Source organism: Somniosus microcephalus, chromosome 6, assembly GCF_052327205.1.
Source record: "Somniosus microcephalus isolate GS21.2 chromosome 6, FLI_Smic_1.0, whole genome shotgun sequence".
NCBI lineage: Eukaryota > Metazoa > Chordata > Chondrichthyes > Squaliformes > Somniosidae > Somniosus > Somniosus microcephalus.
This window is the reverse complement of record NC_140992.1, coordinates 185,885,310-185,900,914: the sequence shown is the minus strand read 5'-3', so window position 1 is coordinate 185,900,914 and position 15,605 is coordinate 185,885,310. Positions and strand designations below refer to the sequence as shown.

The window sequence follows — 15,605 nt, the reverse complement described above, 5'->3', positions numbered from 1 at the left end:
CATCACACCACATCACACAGTAACATTTACCGCGGGTTGCCACGGAAACCCTTTTGCCTGGTGAAACCTTCCCGATTTCCAACCAGCAGCCGGTCGCTCAGTGTGAGGCTGTGTCTGAGTGTGAGGGTGTGGGTGTGGGTGAGGATGTGTGTGTATTTGTGTCTGTCTCTGCCTCTCTCTCTCTGCCTCTGTGAGTGTGTCGGGCACGTTGTGATGCTCCCTCTGCCTGACAATCTGGAGAAGGCCAAATAGGAAAACGCTACACGGCCGACCAGCCAATGGCAACTTCGGGCCAGCGGTGGAGTCACACTCATTACAACAGAGTAAAACAGACTGAGCCGTGCGGCATTTCAATCCTTATTTTCCTCCCGGTTTACCCGCTCCTCAGTGCTGACCCCATGTCGAGGTCCAGATCCACAGGCACCGCACCAGGTGTCCACGGGCACCCCGCTCTCCCTGGCACCGCACCAAGTGTCCACGGGCACCGTGCTCTCTCTGGCACCGCACCACGTGTCCACGGGCACCGCACCAGGTGTCCACGGGCACCGCGCTCTCTCTGGCACCGCACCAGGTGTCCACGGGCACCGCGCTCTCTCTGGCACCGCACCAGGTGTCCACGGGCACCGCGCTCTCTCTGGCACCACACCAGGTGGCCACGGGCACCTCGCTCTCTCTGGCACCGCACCAGGTGTCCACGGGCACCGTGCTCTCTCTGGCACCGCACCAGGTGTCCACGGGCACCGCGCTCTCCCTGGCACCGCACCAGGTGTCCACGGGCACCGTGCTCTCTCTGGCACCACACCAGGTGTCCACGGGCACCGCACCAGGTGTCCACGGGCACCGCGCTCTCTCTGGCACTGCACCAGGTGTCCACGGGCACCGCGCTCTCTCTGGCACCGCACCAGGTGTCCACGGGCACCGTGCTCTCTCTGGCACCGCACCAGGTGTCCAGGGGCACCACACCAGGTGTCCATGGGCACCGCGCTCTCTCTGGCACTGCACCAGGTGTCCACGGGCACCGCGCTCTCTTTGGCACCGCACCAGGTGTCCACGGGCACCGCGCTCTCTCTGGCACCACACCAGGTGTCCACGGGCACCTCGCTCTCTCTGGCACCGCACCAGGTGTCCACGGGCACCGTGCTCTCTCTGGCACCGCACCAGGTGTCCACGGGCACCGCGCTCTCCCTGGCACCGCACCAGGTGTCCACGGGCACCGTGCTCTCTCTGGCACCACACCAGGTGTCCACGGGCACCGCACCAGGTGTCCACGGGCACCGCGCTCTCTCTGGCACTGCACCAGGTGTCCACAGGCACCGCGCTCTCTCTGGCACCGCACCAGGTGTCCACGGGCACCTCGCTCTCTCTGGCACCGCACCAGGTGTCCACGGGCACCGCGCTCTCTCTGGCACTGCACCAGGTGTCCACAGGCACCGCGCTCTCTCTGGCACCGCACCAGGTGTCCACGGGCACCGCGCTCTCCCTGGCACCGCACCAGGTGTCCACGGGCACAGTGCTCTCTCTGGCACCGTACCAGGTGTCCACGGGCACCGTGCTCTCTCTGGCACCGCACCAGGTGTCCACGGGCACCGCGCTCTCTCTGGCACTGCACCAGGAGTCCACGGGCACCGCGCTCTCTCTGGCACCGCACCAGGTGTCCACGGGCACCGCGCTCTCTCTGGCACCACACCAGGTGTCCACGGGCACCTCGCTCTCTCTGGCACCGCACCAGGTGTCCACGGGCACCGCGCTCTCCCTGGCACCGCACCAGGTGTCCACGGGCACCGTGCTCTCTCTGGCACCACACCAGGTGTCCACGGGCACCGCACCAGGTGTCCACGGGCACCGCGCTCTCTCTGGCACTGCACCAGGTGTCCACAGGCACCGCGCTCTCTCTGGTACCGCACCAGCTGTCCACGGGCACCTCGCTCTCTCTGGCACCGCACCAGGTGTCCACGGGCACCGTGCTCTCTCTGGCACCGCACCCTCTCTGGCACCGCACCAGCTGTCCACAGGCACCGCGCTCTCCCTGGCACCGCACCAGGTGTCCACGGGCACCGCGCTCTCTCTGGCACCGCACCAGGTGTCCACGGGCACCGTGCTCTCTTTGGCACCGCACCAGGTGTCCACAGGCACCACACCAGGTGTCCACGGGCACCGCGCTCTCCCTGGCACCGCACCAGGTGTCCACAGGCTCCGCGCTCTCTCTGGCATCGCACCAGGTGTCCACGGGCACCTCGCTCTCTCTGGCACCGCACCAGGTGTCCACGGGCACCGCGCTCTCCCTGGCACCGCACCAGGTGTCCACGGGCACTGTGCTCTCGCTGGCACTGCACCAGGTGTCTACGGGCACCGTGCTCTCTCTTGCACCGCACCAGGTGTCCACGGGCACCGTGCTCTCTCTGGCACTGCACCAGGTGTCCACGGGCACCACGCTCTCTCCGGCACCGCACCAGGTGTCCACGGGCACCGTGCTCTCTCTGGCACTGCACCAGGTGTCCACGGGCACCGCGCTCTCTCTGGCACCGCACCAGGTATCCACGGGCACCGTGCTCTCTCTGGCACTGCACCAGGTGTCCACGGGCACCACGCTCTCTCTGGCACCGCACCAGGTGTCCACCGGCACCTTGCTCTCTCTGGCACCGCACCAGGTGTCCACGGGCACCGCGCTCTCTCTGGCACTGCATCAGGTGTCCACGGGCACCGCGCTCTCCCTGGCACCGCACCAGGTGTCCACGGGCACCGCACTCTCCCTGGCACCGCACCAGGTGTCCATGGGCACCGCGCTCTCTCTGGCACCGCACCAGGTGTCCACGGGCACCGTGCTCTCGCTGGCACCGCACCAGGTGTCCACGGGCACCGCGCTCTCTCTGGCACTGCACCAAGTGTCCACGGGCACCGTGCTCTCTCTGGCACCGCACCAGGTGTCCACGGGCACCGCACCCGGTGTCCACGGGCACCGCGATCTCTCTGGCACCGCACCAGGTGTCCACGGGCACCGCACTCTCTCTGGCACCGCACCAGGTGTCCACGGGCACCGCGCTCTCTCTGGCACCACACCAGGTGGCCACGGGCACCTCGCTCTCTCTGGCACCGCACCAGGTGTCCACGGGCACCGTGCTCTCTCTGGCACCGCACCAGGTGTCCACGGGCACCGCGCTCTCCCTGGCGCCGCACCAGGTGTCCACGGGCACCGCGCTCTCTCTGGCTCTGCACCAGGTGTCCACGGGCACCGCGCTCTCTCTGGCACCGCACCAGGTGTCCACGGGCACCGTGCTCTCTCTGGCACCGCACCAGGTGTCCACGGGCACCACACCAGGTGTCCACGGGCAGCGCGCTCTCTCTGGCACTGCACCAGGTGTCCACGGGCACCGCGCTCTCTCTGGCACCGCACCAGGTGTCCACGGGCACCGCGCTCTCTCTGGCACCACACCAGGTGTCCACGGGCACCTCGCTCTCTCTGGCACCGCACCAGGTGTCCACGGGCACCGTGCTCTCTCTGGCACCGCACCAGGTGTCCACGGGCACCGCGCTCTCCCTGGCACCGCACCAGGTGTCCACGGGCACCGTGCTCTCTCTGGCACCACACCAGGTGTGCACGGGCACCACACCAGGTGTCCACGGGCACCGCGCTCTCTCTGGCACTGCACCAGGTGTCCACGGGCACCGCGCTCTCTCTGGCACCGCACCAGGTGTCCACGGGCACCTCGCTCTCTCTGGCACCGCACCAGGTGTCCACGGGCACCGTGCTCTCTCTGGCACCGCACCAGATGTCCACAGGCACCGCGCTCTCCCTGGCACCGCACCAGGTGTCCACGGGCACCGCGCTCTCCCTGGCACCGCACCAGGTGTCCACGGGCACAGTGCTCTCTCTGGCACCGCACCAGGTGTCCACGGGCACCGTGCTCTCTTTGGCACCGCACCAGGTGTCCACAGGCACCACACCAGGTGTCCACGGGCACCGCGCTCTCCCTGGCACCGCACCAGGTGTCCACGGGCACAGTGCTCTCTCTGGCACCGCACCAGGTGTCCACGGGCACCGTGCTCTCTTTGGCACCGCACCAGGTGTCCACAGGCACCACACCAGGTGTCCACGGGCACCGCGCTCTCTCTGGCACCGCACCAGGTGTCCACGGGCACCTCGCTCTCCCTGGCACCGCACCAGGTGTCCACGGGCACCGTGCTCTCCCTGGCACCGCACCAGGTGTCCACGGGCACTGTGCTCTCGCTGGCACTGCACCAGGTGTCCACGGGCACCGTGCTCTCTCTTGCACCGCACCAGGTGTCCACGGGCACCGTGCTCTCTCTGGCACTGCACCAGGTGTCCACGGGCACCACGCTCTCTCTGGCACCGCACCAGGTGTCCACGGGCACCGTGCTCTCTCTGGCACTGCACCAGGTGTCCACGGGCACCGCGCTCTCTCTGGCACCGCACCAGGTATCCACGGGCACCGTGCTCTCTTTGGCACCGCACCAGGTGTCCACCGGCAGCTTGCTCTCTCTGGCACCGCACCAGGTGTCCACGGGCACCGCGCTCTCTCTGGCACTGCATCAGGTGTCCACGGGCACCGCGCTCTCCCTGGCACCGCACCAGGTGTCCACGGGCACCGCACTTTCCCTGGCACCGCACCAGGTGTCCATGGGCACCGCGCTCCCTCTGGCACCGCACCAGGTGTCCACGGGCACCGTGCTCTCTCTGGCACCGCACCAGGTGTCCACGGGCACCGCGCTCTCTCTGACACCGCATCAGCTATCCACGGGCACCGCGCTCTCTCTGGCACCGCACCAGGTGTCCACGGGCACCGTGCTCTCTCTGGCACCGCACCAGGTGTCCACGGGCACCGCGCTCTCTCTGGCACCGCACCAGGTGTCCACGGGCACCGTGCTCTCTCTGGCACCACACCAGGTGTCCACGGGCACCGCACCAGGTGTCCACGGGCACCGCGCTCTCTCTGGCACTGCACCAGGTGTCCACGGGCACCGCGCTCTCTCTGGCACCGCACCAGGTGTCCACGGGCACCGTGCTCTCTCTGGCACCGCACCAGGTGTCCACAGGCACCGCGCTCTCCCTGGCACTGCACCAGGTGTCCACGGGCACCACGCTCTCCCTGGCACCGCACCAGGTGTCCACGGGCACAGTGCTCTCTCTGGCACCGCACCAGGTGTCCACGGGCACCGTGCTCTCTTTGGCACCGCACCAGGTGTCCACAGGCACCACACCAGGTGTCCACGGGCACCGCGCTCTCCCTGGCACCGCACCAGGTGTCCACAGGCACCGCGCTCTCTCTGGCACCGCACCAGGTGTCCACGGGCACCTCGCTCTCTCTGGCACCGCACCAGGTGTCCACGGGCACCGCGCTCTCCCTGGCACCGCACCAGGTGTCCACGGTAACTGTGCTCTCGCTGGCACTGCACCAGGTGTCCACGGCACCGTGCTCTCTCTTGCACCGCACCAGGTGTCCACGGGCACCGTGCTCTCTCTGGCACTGCACCAGGTGTCCACGGGCACCACGCTCTCTCTGGCACCGCACCAGGTGTCCACGGGCACCGTGCTCTCTCTGGCACCGCACCAGGTGTCCACGGGCACCGCGCTCTCCCTGGCACCGCACCAGGTGTTCACGGGCACCGCGCTCTCTCTGGCACCGCACCAGGTGTCCACGGGCACCGTGCTCTCTCTGGCACCGCACCAGCTGTCCACGGGCACCGCGCTCTCTCTGGCACCGCACCAGGTGTCCACGGGCACCGCGCTCTCTCTGGCACTGCATCAGGTATCCACGGGCACCGCGCTCTCCCTGGCACCGCACCAGGTGTCCATGGGCACCGCGCTCTCTCTGGCACCGCACCAGGTGTCCATGGGCACCGTGCTCTCTCTGGCACCGCACCAGGTGTCCACGGGCACCGCGCTCTCTCTGGCACCGCACCAGGTGTCCACGGGCACCGCGCTCTCTCTGGCACCGCATCAGGTATCCACGGGCACCGCGCTCTCTCTGGCACCACACCAGGTGTCCACGGGCACCGTGCTCTCTCTGGCACCGCACCAGGTGTCCACGGGCACCGCGCTCTCTCTGGCACCGCACCAGGTGTCCACGGGCACCGTGCTCTCTCTGGCACCACACCAGGTGTCCACGGGCACCGCACCAGGTGTCCACGGGCACCGCGCTCTCTCTGGCACTGCACCAGGTGTCCACGGGCACCGTGCTCTCTCTGGCACCGCACCAGGTGTCCACGGGCACCTCGCTCTCCCTGGCACCGCACCAGGTGTCCACGGGCACCTCGCTCTCCCTGGCACCGCACCAGGTGTCCACGGGCACCGCACTCTCTCTTGCACCGCACCAGGTGTCCACGGGCACTGCACTCTCCCTGGCACCACACCAGGTGTCCACAGGCACCTCACTCTCCGTGGCACCACACCGCACCAGGCGTCCACGGGCACCGCGCTCTCTCTGGCACCGCACCAGGTGTCCACGGGCACCATGCTCTCCCTGGCACCGCACCAGGTGTCCACAGGCACCGCGCTCTCTCTGGCACCGCACCAGGTGTCCACGGGCACCGCGCTCTCTCTGGCACTGCACCAGGTGTCCACAGGCACCGTGCTCTCCCTGGCACCACACCAGGTGTCCACAGGCACCGCACCAGGTGTCCACGGGCACCGCGCTCTCTCTGGCACTGCACCAAGTGTCCACGGGCACCGTGCTCTCTCTGGCACCGCACCAGGTGTCCACGGGCACCTCGCTCTCTCTGGCACCGCACCAGGTGTCCACGGGCACCTCGCTCTCTCTGGCACCGCACCAGGTGTCCACGGGCACCGTGCTCTCTCTGGCACTGCACCAGGTGTCCACGGGCACCGTGCTCTCTCTGGCACCGCACCAGGTGTCCACGGGCACCGCACTCTCTCTGGCACTGCACCAGGTGTCCATGGGCACCTCGCTCTCTCTGGCACTGCACCAGGTGTCCACGGGCACCGCGCTCTCTCTGGCACCGCACCAGGTGTCCACGGGCACCGCGCTCTCTCTGGCACCGCACCAGGTGTCCACGGGCACCGCGCTCTTCCTGGCACCGCACCAGGTGTCCACGGGCACCACACTCTCCCTGGCACCGCACCAGGTGTCCATGGGCACCGCGCTCTCTCTGGCACCGCACCAGGTGTCCACGGGCACCGTGCTCTCTCTGGCACTGCACCAAGTGTCCACGGGCACCGTGCTCTCTCTGGCACCGCACCAGGTGTCCATGGGCACCTCGCTCTCTCTAGCACCGCACCAGGTGTCCACGGGCACCTCGCTCTCTCTGGCACCGCACCAGGTGTCCACGGGCACCGTGCTCTCTCTGGCACCGCACCAGGTGTCCACGGGCACCGCACTCTCTCTGGCACTGCACCAGGTGTCCATGGGCACCTCGCTCTCTCTGGCACTGCACCAGGTGTCCATGGGCACCGCGCTCTCTCTGGCACCGCACCAGGTGTCCATGGGCACCGCGCTCTCTCTGGCACCGCACCAGGTGTCCACGGGCACCGTGCTCTCTCTGGCACCGCACCAGGTGTCCACGGGCACCGCGCTCTCTCTGGCACTGCACCAGGTGTCCATGGGCACCTCGCTCTCCCTGGCACCGCACCGCACCAGGTGTCCACGGGCACCACGCTCTCTCTGGTGCAGGACCAAGTGACCACAGGCCAGGCCACCCCGAGTTTTGGACAGATAGTCAGGCAGAGGGAATATCACAACGTGCCCGACACACTCACAGAGAGACAGAGGGAGAGAGAGAGACAGATCGAGGCAAAGAGAGAGACTGAGACAAACACAAATACACCCACACCTTTACAGACAGACACGCAGACAGTGTCTTTCCCTCACACTCCCACACTCCCGCCTAGCTGAGATGGGCTCATGCAGCATACCTAATGAGAAATAATCTGTACTTGGCAACCAAAATCCGCTGGCCAGTGTAGATGAGCAGAGGCCGAGGGCATGAACATGAGTCGAAGCAACTGGCCAAAGGCATTAGCAGGGCCTGAGTTCAGGCGTGCAGTGAGCAAGGAACCGAGCAAGCTGTAGCCAGGAGCGTCTTACAGGGAAGGAAACAGCTGGAAGGGAGAATCACCAGGGACAGCCCCCCCACCCCCGTCACACCCAGTTACTGAGAGCCCTCCTGCCAGCTGGAAGGGAAAGGAAGAGTTGGGAAAATCGGAGATTTCTCTTCAGAAAATGCCGCAATTGTTGCAGGAACAATCTTGGACCCAAGCACAGTCAGAAAGCAGCTTAACAAGTTGGGAGAGAGCGTGAGGCGGACACCATTTTAAGAGTGAATGACCAGCCACACTTCCAGGAAAAAACTAGTTCCCGAAACTTCGAATTCTACAACTTGGCCTTTCCCGTCCCCGACAGGACAGGCGATGTTAATAAAAACTTGTTCAAAGATTCCCCTGAAGCTCAGTTGTTATAGGGACCAGCTGGCATGGGACAACAATAACAACAACTTGCATTTATATAGCACCTTTAAACTAGTAAAACATCCCAAAGCACTTCACAGGAGCATTATCAAACAAAATATCACACTGAGCCACATAAAGAGATATTAGGGCAGGTGACCAAAAGCTTAGTCAAAGAGGTAGGTTTTAAGGAGCGTCTTAAATAACAATAGAGAGGTGGAGAGGTTTAGGGAGGGAATTCCAGAGGGTCCAGGCAGCTGAAGGCACGGCCACCAATAGGGGAGCCATTAAAATCAGGGATGCACAAGAGGCTAAAATAGGAGGAGCGCAGATATCTCGGGGGTGGGGGCGGGGGGTTGTGGGGCTGGAGGAGATTACGAGATAGGGAGGGGTAAGGCCATGGAGAGATTTGAAAACAAGGATGAGAATTTTAAAATTGAGGTATTGCCGGACTGGGAGCCAATGTAGGTCATACAGGCCAGAACAAGCTGTGCACAGCCAGTCAGTCTCGGGGAGGGGAGGGGAGGGGCTACATTAGGCCTCAAAAGCAGCCAGATCGACTGATCCACAGGCACTGGCTGGAAAGTCCACCTGAGTGAGCGTGTGGATGCCGGGGGTGGGGCGGGGCGGGGCAGGGCAGGACCGTGCTCGGCGGTGCTGCCTCTCACATCCAAATAGCTCACCGTCTGGACCCGCACTTGAAGATTGGCCGTGAGCTACCAGAGGCCAACCAATAGAATGGTAGAATTAGGCACATACCGAGGCAGCCCAGGGGCTTCGTGGGACAGAGAGGCTCCTGAGGTAGGTAGGTGGGTGGGTGGGGGCAGGCGGGCGGGTGGGGGCAGGCGGGTCGGGAATCTGTCTGCAGAGGAATACTGGAGATGTGGAAGATGTAAGAACGCTCCGGATTTTTAATCGAACATTCTGTTTCGGGAGCAAGTACGTATCTAGACAGGACTTCCTCTCAGGGCGAGATAGAGGCAGGAGGAACAGGATTGATGGGCATGGGGGCATTTATTTTGTACTCCATACTTTTACTTGGAAAAGGGGATAAACCCTCAGTGCAGCAGTGAGGAGGCACTTACTGGGGCGGTAGCCAGGCGTAGGATACTTCCATTCTTAATTTCGTGCCGATTCTGCAACAAATCAAAAAGACCGTTAGTGAGTGACCATCACACTCACCCCCACACAACCCCCTCCCCTACCCCCTCTCCCTCCCACCACCCCCTCCCTCCCCCCACCCCACCCCCCTCTCCCTACGCCCCCTCTCCCACCCCCTATCCCCCTCTCCCTCCACCCACATCCCCATCCCCCTCTCCCTCCCCCCGCCCCATCCCCCACCCCCCTCTCCCTCCTTTCCCCCCTCCCTCTCCCTCCCCCCACCCCCTTCTCCCCTCCCCCACCCCGCTCTCCCTCTCCCCCCTCCCCCCCGCCTTCTCCCTCTCCCTTCTCCCCTCCCCCCACCCCCTCTCCCTTCTCCCCTCCCCCCACCCCCTCTCCCTTCCCCCTCCCTCCCCCCTCTCCCAACCCCCTCTCCCCTCTCCCCCCAACCCCCTCTCCCCACTCCCCCAACCCCCTCTCCCACCCCCCACCCCCTCTCCTTCCCCCTCTCCCTCCCCCCACCACCCCCCCTCTCCCTCCCCCTCCCCCCCACCCCTCCCCCTCTCCCCCCACCCCCTCCCCCTCTCCCTCCCCCTCTCCCTCCCCCCCACCCCTCCCCTTCCCCCTCTCCCTCCCCCTTCCCCCCCACCCCCTCCCCTTCCCCCCCACCCCCTCCCCCCCTCCCTTCCCCCCACCCCTCCCCCTTCCCCCCCACCCCCTCTCCCTTCCCTCCCCCCCTCCCCCTCTCCCTCCCCCCCACCCCCTCACCCCTCCCCCTCTCCCTCCACCCCCTCCCCCTCCCCTCCCACCCCCCCTCCCCCCACCCCCTCTCCCTCCCCCCCACCCCTGCCCCTCTCCCCAGATTCACCCGTGGAGCCTCAGAGTCCAGACTAGGCATCAAGCCTGCATGGGGGGAGCACGTCTTCAAAGTGACATGGCCCAGCTATTTCCCCATAGCCCTGCAATTTTTTTCATTTAAGTATTTATCCAATTCCCTTTTGAAAGTTACTATTGAGCCTGCTTCCACCGCCCTTTCAGGCAGTGCCTTCCAGATCACAACAACTCGCTGCGTAAAAACATTCTCCCCATGTCCCCTCTGGCTCTTTTGCCAATTATCTTTAAATCCATGTCCTCTGCTTACCGGCCATCCTGCCACTGGAAACAATTTCTCCTTATTTACTCTATCAAAACCCCAAATAATTTTGAACACCTCTATTAAATCTCCCCTTAACCTGCTCTGATCTAAGGAGAACAAACTCAGCTTCTCTAGTCTCCCCACATAACTGCAGTCCCTCGCCCCTGGTACCATTCGAGTAAATCTCTTCAGTACCCTCTCTAAGGCCTTGACATCCTTCCTGAAGTGTGGTGCCCAGAATTGAACACACTACTCCAGCTGAGGCCTAACCAGTGAGTTATAAAGGTTTTGCATAATTTCCTTACCACTGGTGTACAAATTCCTGATCCAGGTTAAAGACGAGGCCTAGTTACTGTCTTCTAGTTATTGCTCACATGTTGAGCTGTAAGCTACATAGTCCTGTCCTCCCTGAGCACTCCCAACAAAGACATGACCAAACTTTCCATGGCTCCCTCACAACACTTACTATTAATAATGGAGATGTCTTCAATGCTTGTGTGCTTGTGAGTACATACGACTCCCCCTTCTGGAACATTCTGCTCTCTACCACATAGCATGCACGGCTCCTGAAGACTGCACTTAGAGAGAGCTCATCCATCTCTTTCATTACATTGCTTTGGAAGGGGATATCAAAAGGGAGCAGGAGTGTTGTCACCATTTTGGAGAGCGATATGCTGTCAACATGCCATGTTCTCGTGATGACATCGTATGGAAAGGATACCATGAGGCCTTCACCATGCAAATGATGACAGCTCAACATGTGAGGCTAAACCTATATCAATAAGATTCCAACTTTGACAACCCCCCTCCCGCTTGATGTATCCATGGAGATGTCGATGGTAACTCACCGTCTCGGTGATGTAGGTTTGTATTCCATCAGTGTACTGCAGAGCATACTGGTCTGGGTTATTCTTGTTCCACCTAACCATGAAGGAAAAAGATTACGTTACTGGGCATCAAATCGCACCTTCAAAGAACCTGCTGTGGCGGAGCCACTGAATGACTCTGGGCAACTGTATATAATTCCCTTTAACGATGTTCTAACACCAGCCTAAGCCTGTACCATTGTGTCAGATATTACTGTGTTTTGTATATACAGTAGTGTTTGTATGTACGGGGCGTGGCCCCTTTAAGAGCACGGGAAAACGTGGGCAAACGCGATGACATCACGTCGCAAACCACGTGACTGTCCGGGCAGTCCTCGTGGAATCTCCATCTTGTTAAGACCTGTTTTCGTGGTTCTCCTGTATCGATCTCAACAAACTGTTTGAACTCGTTTAGTCTTACAATAAAGACCTGTTTGATTGATCTCCTGAGTCGACCTCAGTTATTGGTTAGGAATTCGTCAATTCCTACATTGGTGACCCCGTTTTTTGTGAACGTTTTTCGCAAAAAGAACACAGCATGGAGGCCAATGCCGTTTCACTGAAGCTACCGCAGTTCTGGGAGCAGCAAGCGACCTCGTGGTTCATTCAGGTCGAGGCACAGTTCACCCTGAGGGACATCGTTGCGGATCAGACCAAATATCTCTGTGTGGTCTCCGCACTCGACAGCTCTACCACCTCGCAGATCGTCAGCCTCCTCAAGAACCCTCCAACGGAGCACAAGTATGAAACCCTCAAGGCGCGGTTGCTGCAAGTTTTCGAGCTCACTAAATCGGAGCGCTCCCGTCGATTGCTTGCTATGCCCGGGCTCGGGGACGCCAAGCCTTTGGAGTTGATGAGCCAAATGCTCACACTCCTGGGCTCAGAACCGGAATGCTTCCTATTCCGTGAACTATTCCTCAGCCAGCTGCCTGAGCAGGTGCAAGCTGCCCTGGCCAGATCCGAGGTGGAAGACTGCGCAGCACTCGCGGCAGAAGCGACAAAATTTTCGCGGTAACGCAGTAGTACTGCACCACCACGAGGCGCCCATCCCCCACAGACGCCACCCCAGCTCGTCAGCCTGCTGGGCTGTGTTTCTACCACGCGCAGTTCGGCGCGAAGGCGCGACGTTGCCGCCCTCCCTGCAGCTTTCCCCCGAAAAAAACAACTGCGACTACTGAGGAACGGGTCTAACGGGCGCCCTGCGGCCGCCATGGCAATCGGCAATGCGGGCAAGTTGCATTTCATCAGCGATACGCTCTCCGGTCGTCGTTTTCTGTGCGACACCGGAGCGCAGTGCAGCATTTTACCTGCGTCCGCCCTCGATGTGCAGGCAGGGAATCACGGCCTCGCCCTTGAAGCGGCCAATGGCGGAGCAATTCGGACCTTCGGCAGACGGCGAGTGGAGGTGTGCTTCGGGGGGCAATGCTTTCACTGTGATTTTGTTACGGCCAAGGTTTCTCAACCCATTCTCGGTGCGGATTTCCTGTGTGCCAACAGCCTCCTGGTCGACGTGAAGAACCGGCGGTTGATCAACGCTGCAACTTTCAATTCTATCCCTTGTTACCGCAGTAACACTATGTCGCGCACCGTCGCCTGTGCTTTCCCGACTCTTGACGAGTTCGCTCGTCTGCTCGTCGAATTTCCCGACCTGACAAGACCCACATTCTCCTCCACAGCCACGAAACATGGTGTGGAACACCACATCACCACCAACGGCCCTCCGGTCTACGCGCGGGCCTGGCGCTTGGAACCTGGCAAGCTGGCGGTTGCAAAGGCGGAGTTCGCGACCATGGAACGGTTAGGGATTATTCGCCGGTCGAATAGTCCCTGGTCTTCACCCCTCCATATCGTCCCGAAGCCTGGTGGCGGATGGCGACCATGCGGCGACTATCGACGCCACCACTCCTGATCGGTACCCGATCCCCCACATCCAGGATTTCTCTGCCCATTTGGCAGGGAGCACCGTCTTCTCAAAAGTCGACCTCGTACGGGGCTACCACCAGGTCCCAGTGCAACCACAGGACGTCCAAAAGACTGCAGTCATCACCCCATTCGGCCTCTTCGAGTTTCTGCGAATGCCGTTTGGGTTAAAGAAGGCTGCCCAGGCTTTCCAACGCCTGATGGACTCCATGCTGTGGGACCTCAAGTTCCTCTTCGTCTACCTGGACAATATCCTAATTGCCAGTCCCGCTAAAGAAAAACATATCTGTCACCTACACACCCTTTTTCGACGCCTCAGCCAACACGGCCTAATTATCAACCCGGCCAAGTGTCAGTTTGGCCTGCACCAAATTGATTTCCTGGGGCATCGCATCACCGCAGAGGGAGTGGTTCCTTTACAAGTGAAGGTAGAGGCGGTGATATCCTTCCCACGCCCGCAAAGCATTAAGGCCCTGCAGGAATTCCTCGGCATGGTAAACTTTTACCACCGTTTCGTGTCTAAGGCAGCACTACTCATGCAGCCCCTGTACGAGGCCCTCAAGGGCAAGACTGGCAAGAACCCGGTAGACTGGACGGACAACATGGCCCGAGCGTTCGATGACACCAAAAGCGCCTTAGCCAACGCAACCATGCTGGTGCACCCGCTGCCAGGAGCCACCATCGCCCTCACCACCGACGCGTCAGACTACGCAATCGGCGCCGTGCAAGAGCAGTGGGTGAACGGGACGTGGCAGCTGTTGGCATTCTTCAGCCGTCAACTACAGCGGAACGAGAGAGCGTAGAGCACGTTCGACTGGGAGTTGCTCGCCCTTTTTCTGGCCATCCGCCATTTTTGCTTCCTCCTGGAAGGGCGTCCTTTCACCGCCTTTGTGGACCATAAGCCACTAACTTTTGCCATGGCCAAGACTGCCGAACTGTGGTCATCCCGACAGCAACGTCAACTGACCTACATATCCAAATTCACCACGGATATACAGCACGTGGCCGGTAAGGACAACCTGGTGGCAGACTGCCTCTCCCACGCGACCGTCAATACGGTTCATTTGGGCATCGATTACGCTCTTATGGCAGCGGACCAAGCCTCAGACCCAGAAGCCCAAGCCTGCAGAACGACTGTCACTGGCCTCCGGTTGGCCGACGTCAAGTTCCATTCGGCAGGTACCACGCTGTTGTGTGACGTCTCCATACGGGACCCTCACCCGGTCGTGCCGGTCGTCTGGTGCCGTAAAGTGTTCGACGCCATACATGGGTTGTCACACCCAGGAATGAAGGCCTCTCAGAAGCTGATGTCAGCGAAATTCGTATGGCATGGCATGCACAAGGATTTCCACGACTGGGCCAACACCTGCGTAGTCTGCCAAAAGACCAAAGTACAGCGCCACGTCAAGGCTCCGTTGGTCACCTTCACAGTTCCGGAGCGACGTTTTGACCATGTCAATGTGGACCTGGTCGGACCACTCCCATCCTCTCATGGTTTTTCACACATCCTGACCATGGTTGACCGCACCACCAGATGGCCGGAGGCGGTTCCCCTGGCATCCACTACTCCGGCGGACGTGGCCAGGGCATTCATTTCCACCTGGGTCGCCCGTTTCGGAGTGCCCGCAGATATTTCTTCTGACAGAGGACCGCAGTTTTCCTCCGAACTCTGGAATACAGTGGCCCAAGGACTCGGTGTCAAATTACACCGCACCACAGCCTACCACCCACAGACGAATGGCCTCTGTGAATGCTTCCACCGATCACTGAAAGCCGCCCTGAGGGCCAGCCTCCAGGACGCTGGATGGGCAGACAAGCTACCGTGGGTCCTGTTGGGCCTTCGCACGGCCCCCAAAGACGACCTTCGCTCTTCATCAGCGGAGCTGGTGTACGGTCAGCCGCTGCGAGTCCCGGGGGATTTCCTGCCAGCTTCGACGAAGCCATGGTCCACGTCTGACCAGCTTACTAGTCACCAGGAGGCGGCCAGATGCTTCGCACCGGTGCCCACTTTGCACCACGGGCTGCAGAGTTCGCACGTTCCCCCGGAGCTTCACAAGGCTGAGTATATCTTTATTCACCATGATGCTCATGGGGATCCACTCAAGGCCCCATATACTGGCCCCTTCCGCGTGTTGGAGGCACGGAACAAAACCTTCACGGTAGA

General features: G+C 61.9%; 1 protein-coding gene across 3 annotated transcripts in view; it reads right to left on the bottom strand.

Moving 5' to 3' along the window:
* Positions 1-15,605, bottom strand: part of elmo3 (engulfment and cell motility 3) — a 215,650-nt gene that overhangs the window by 113,956 nt on the left and 86,089 nt on the right. For all 3 annotated transcript variants that reach the window (XM_085991016.1, XM_085991015.1, XM_085991017.1), the window contains exons 4-5: positions 11,504-11,576; positions 9,505-9,555 (exon numbers count right to left, since the gene is read on the bottom strand). In XM_085991016.1, coding sequence (XP_085847142.1) covers positions 9,505-9,555; positions 11,504-11,576 — 124 coding nt within the window. The remainder of the gene's footprint in view (positions 1-9,504; positions 9,556-11,503; positions 11,577-15,605) is intronic.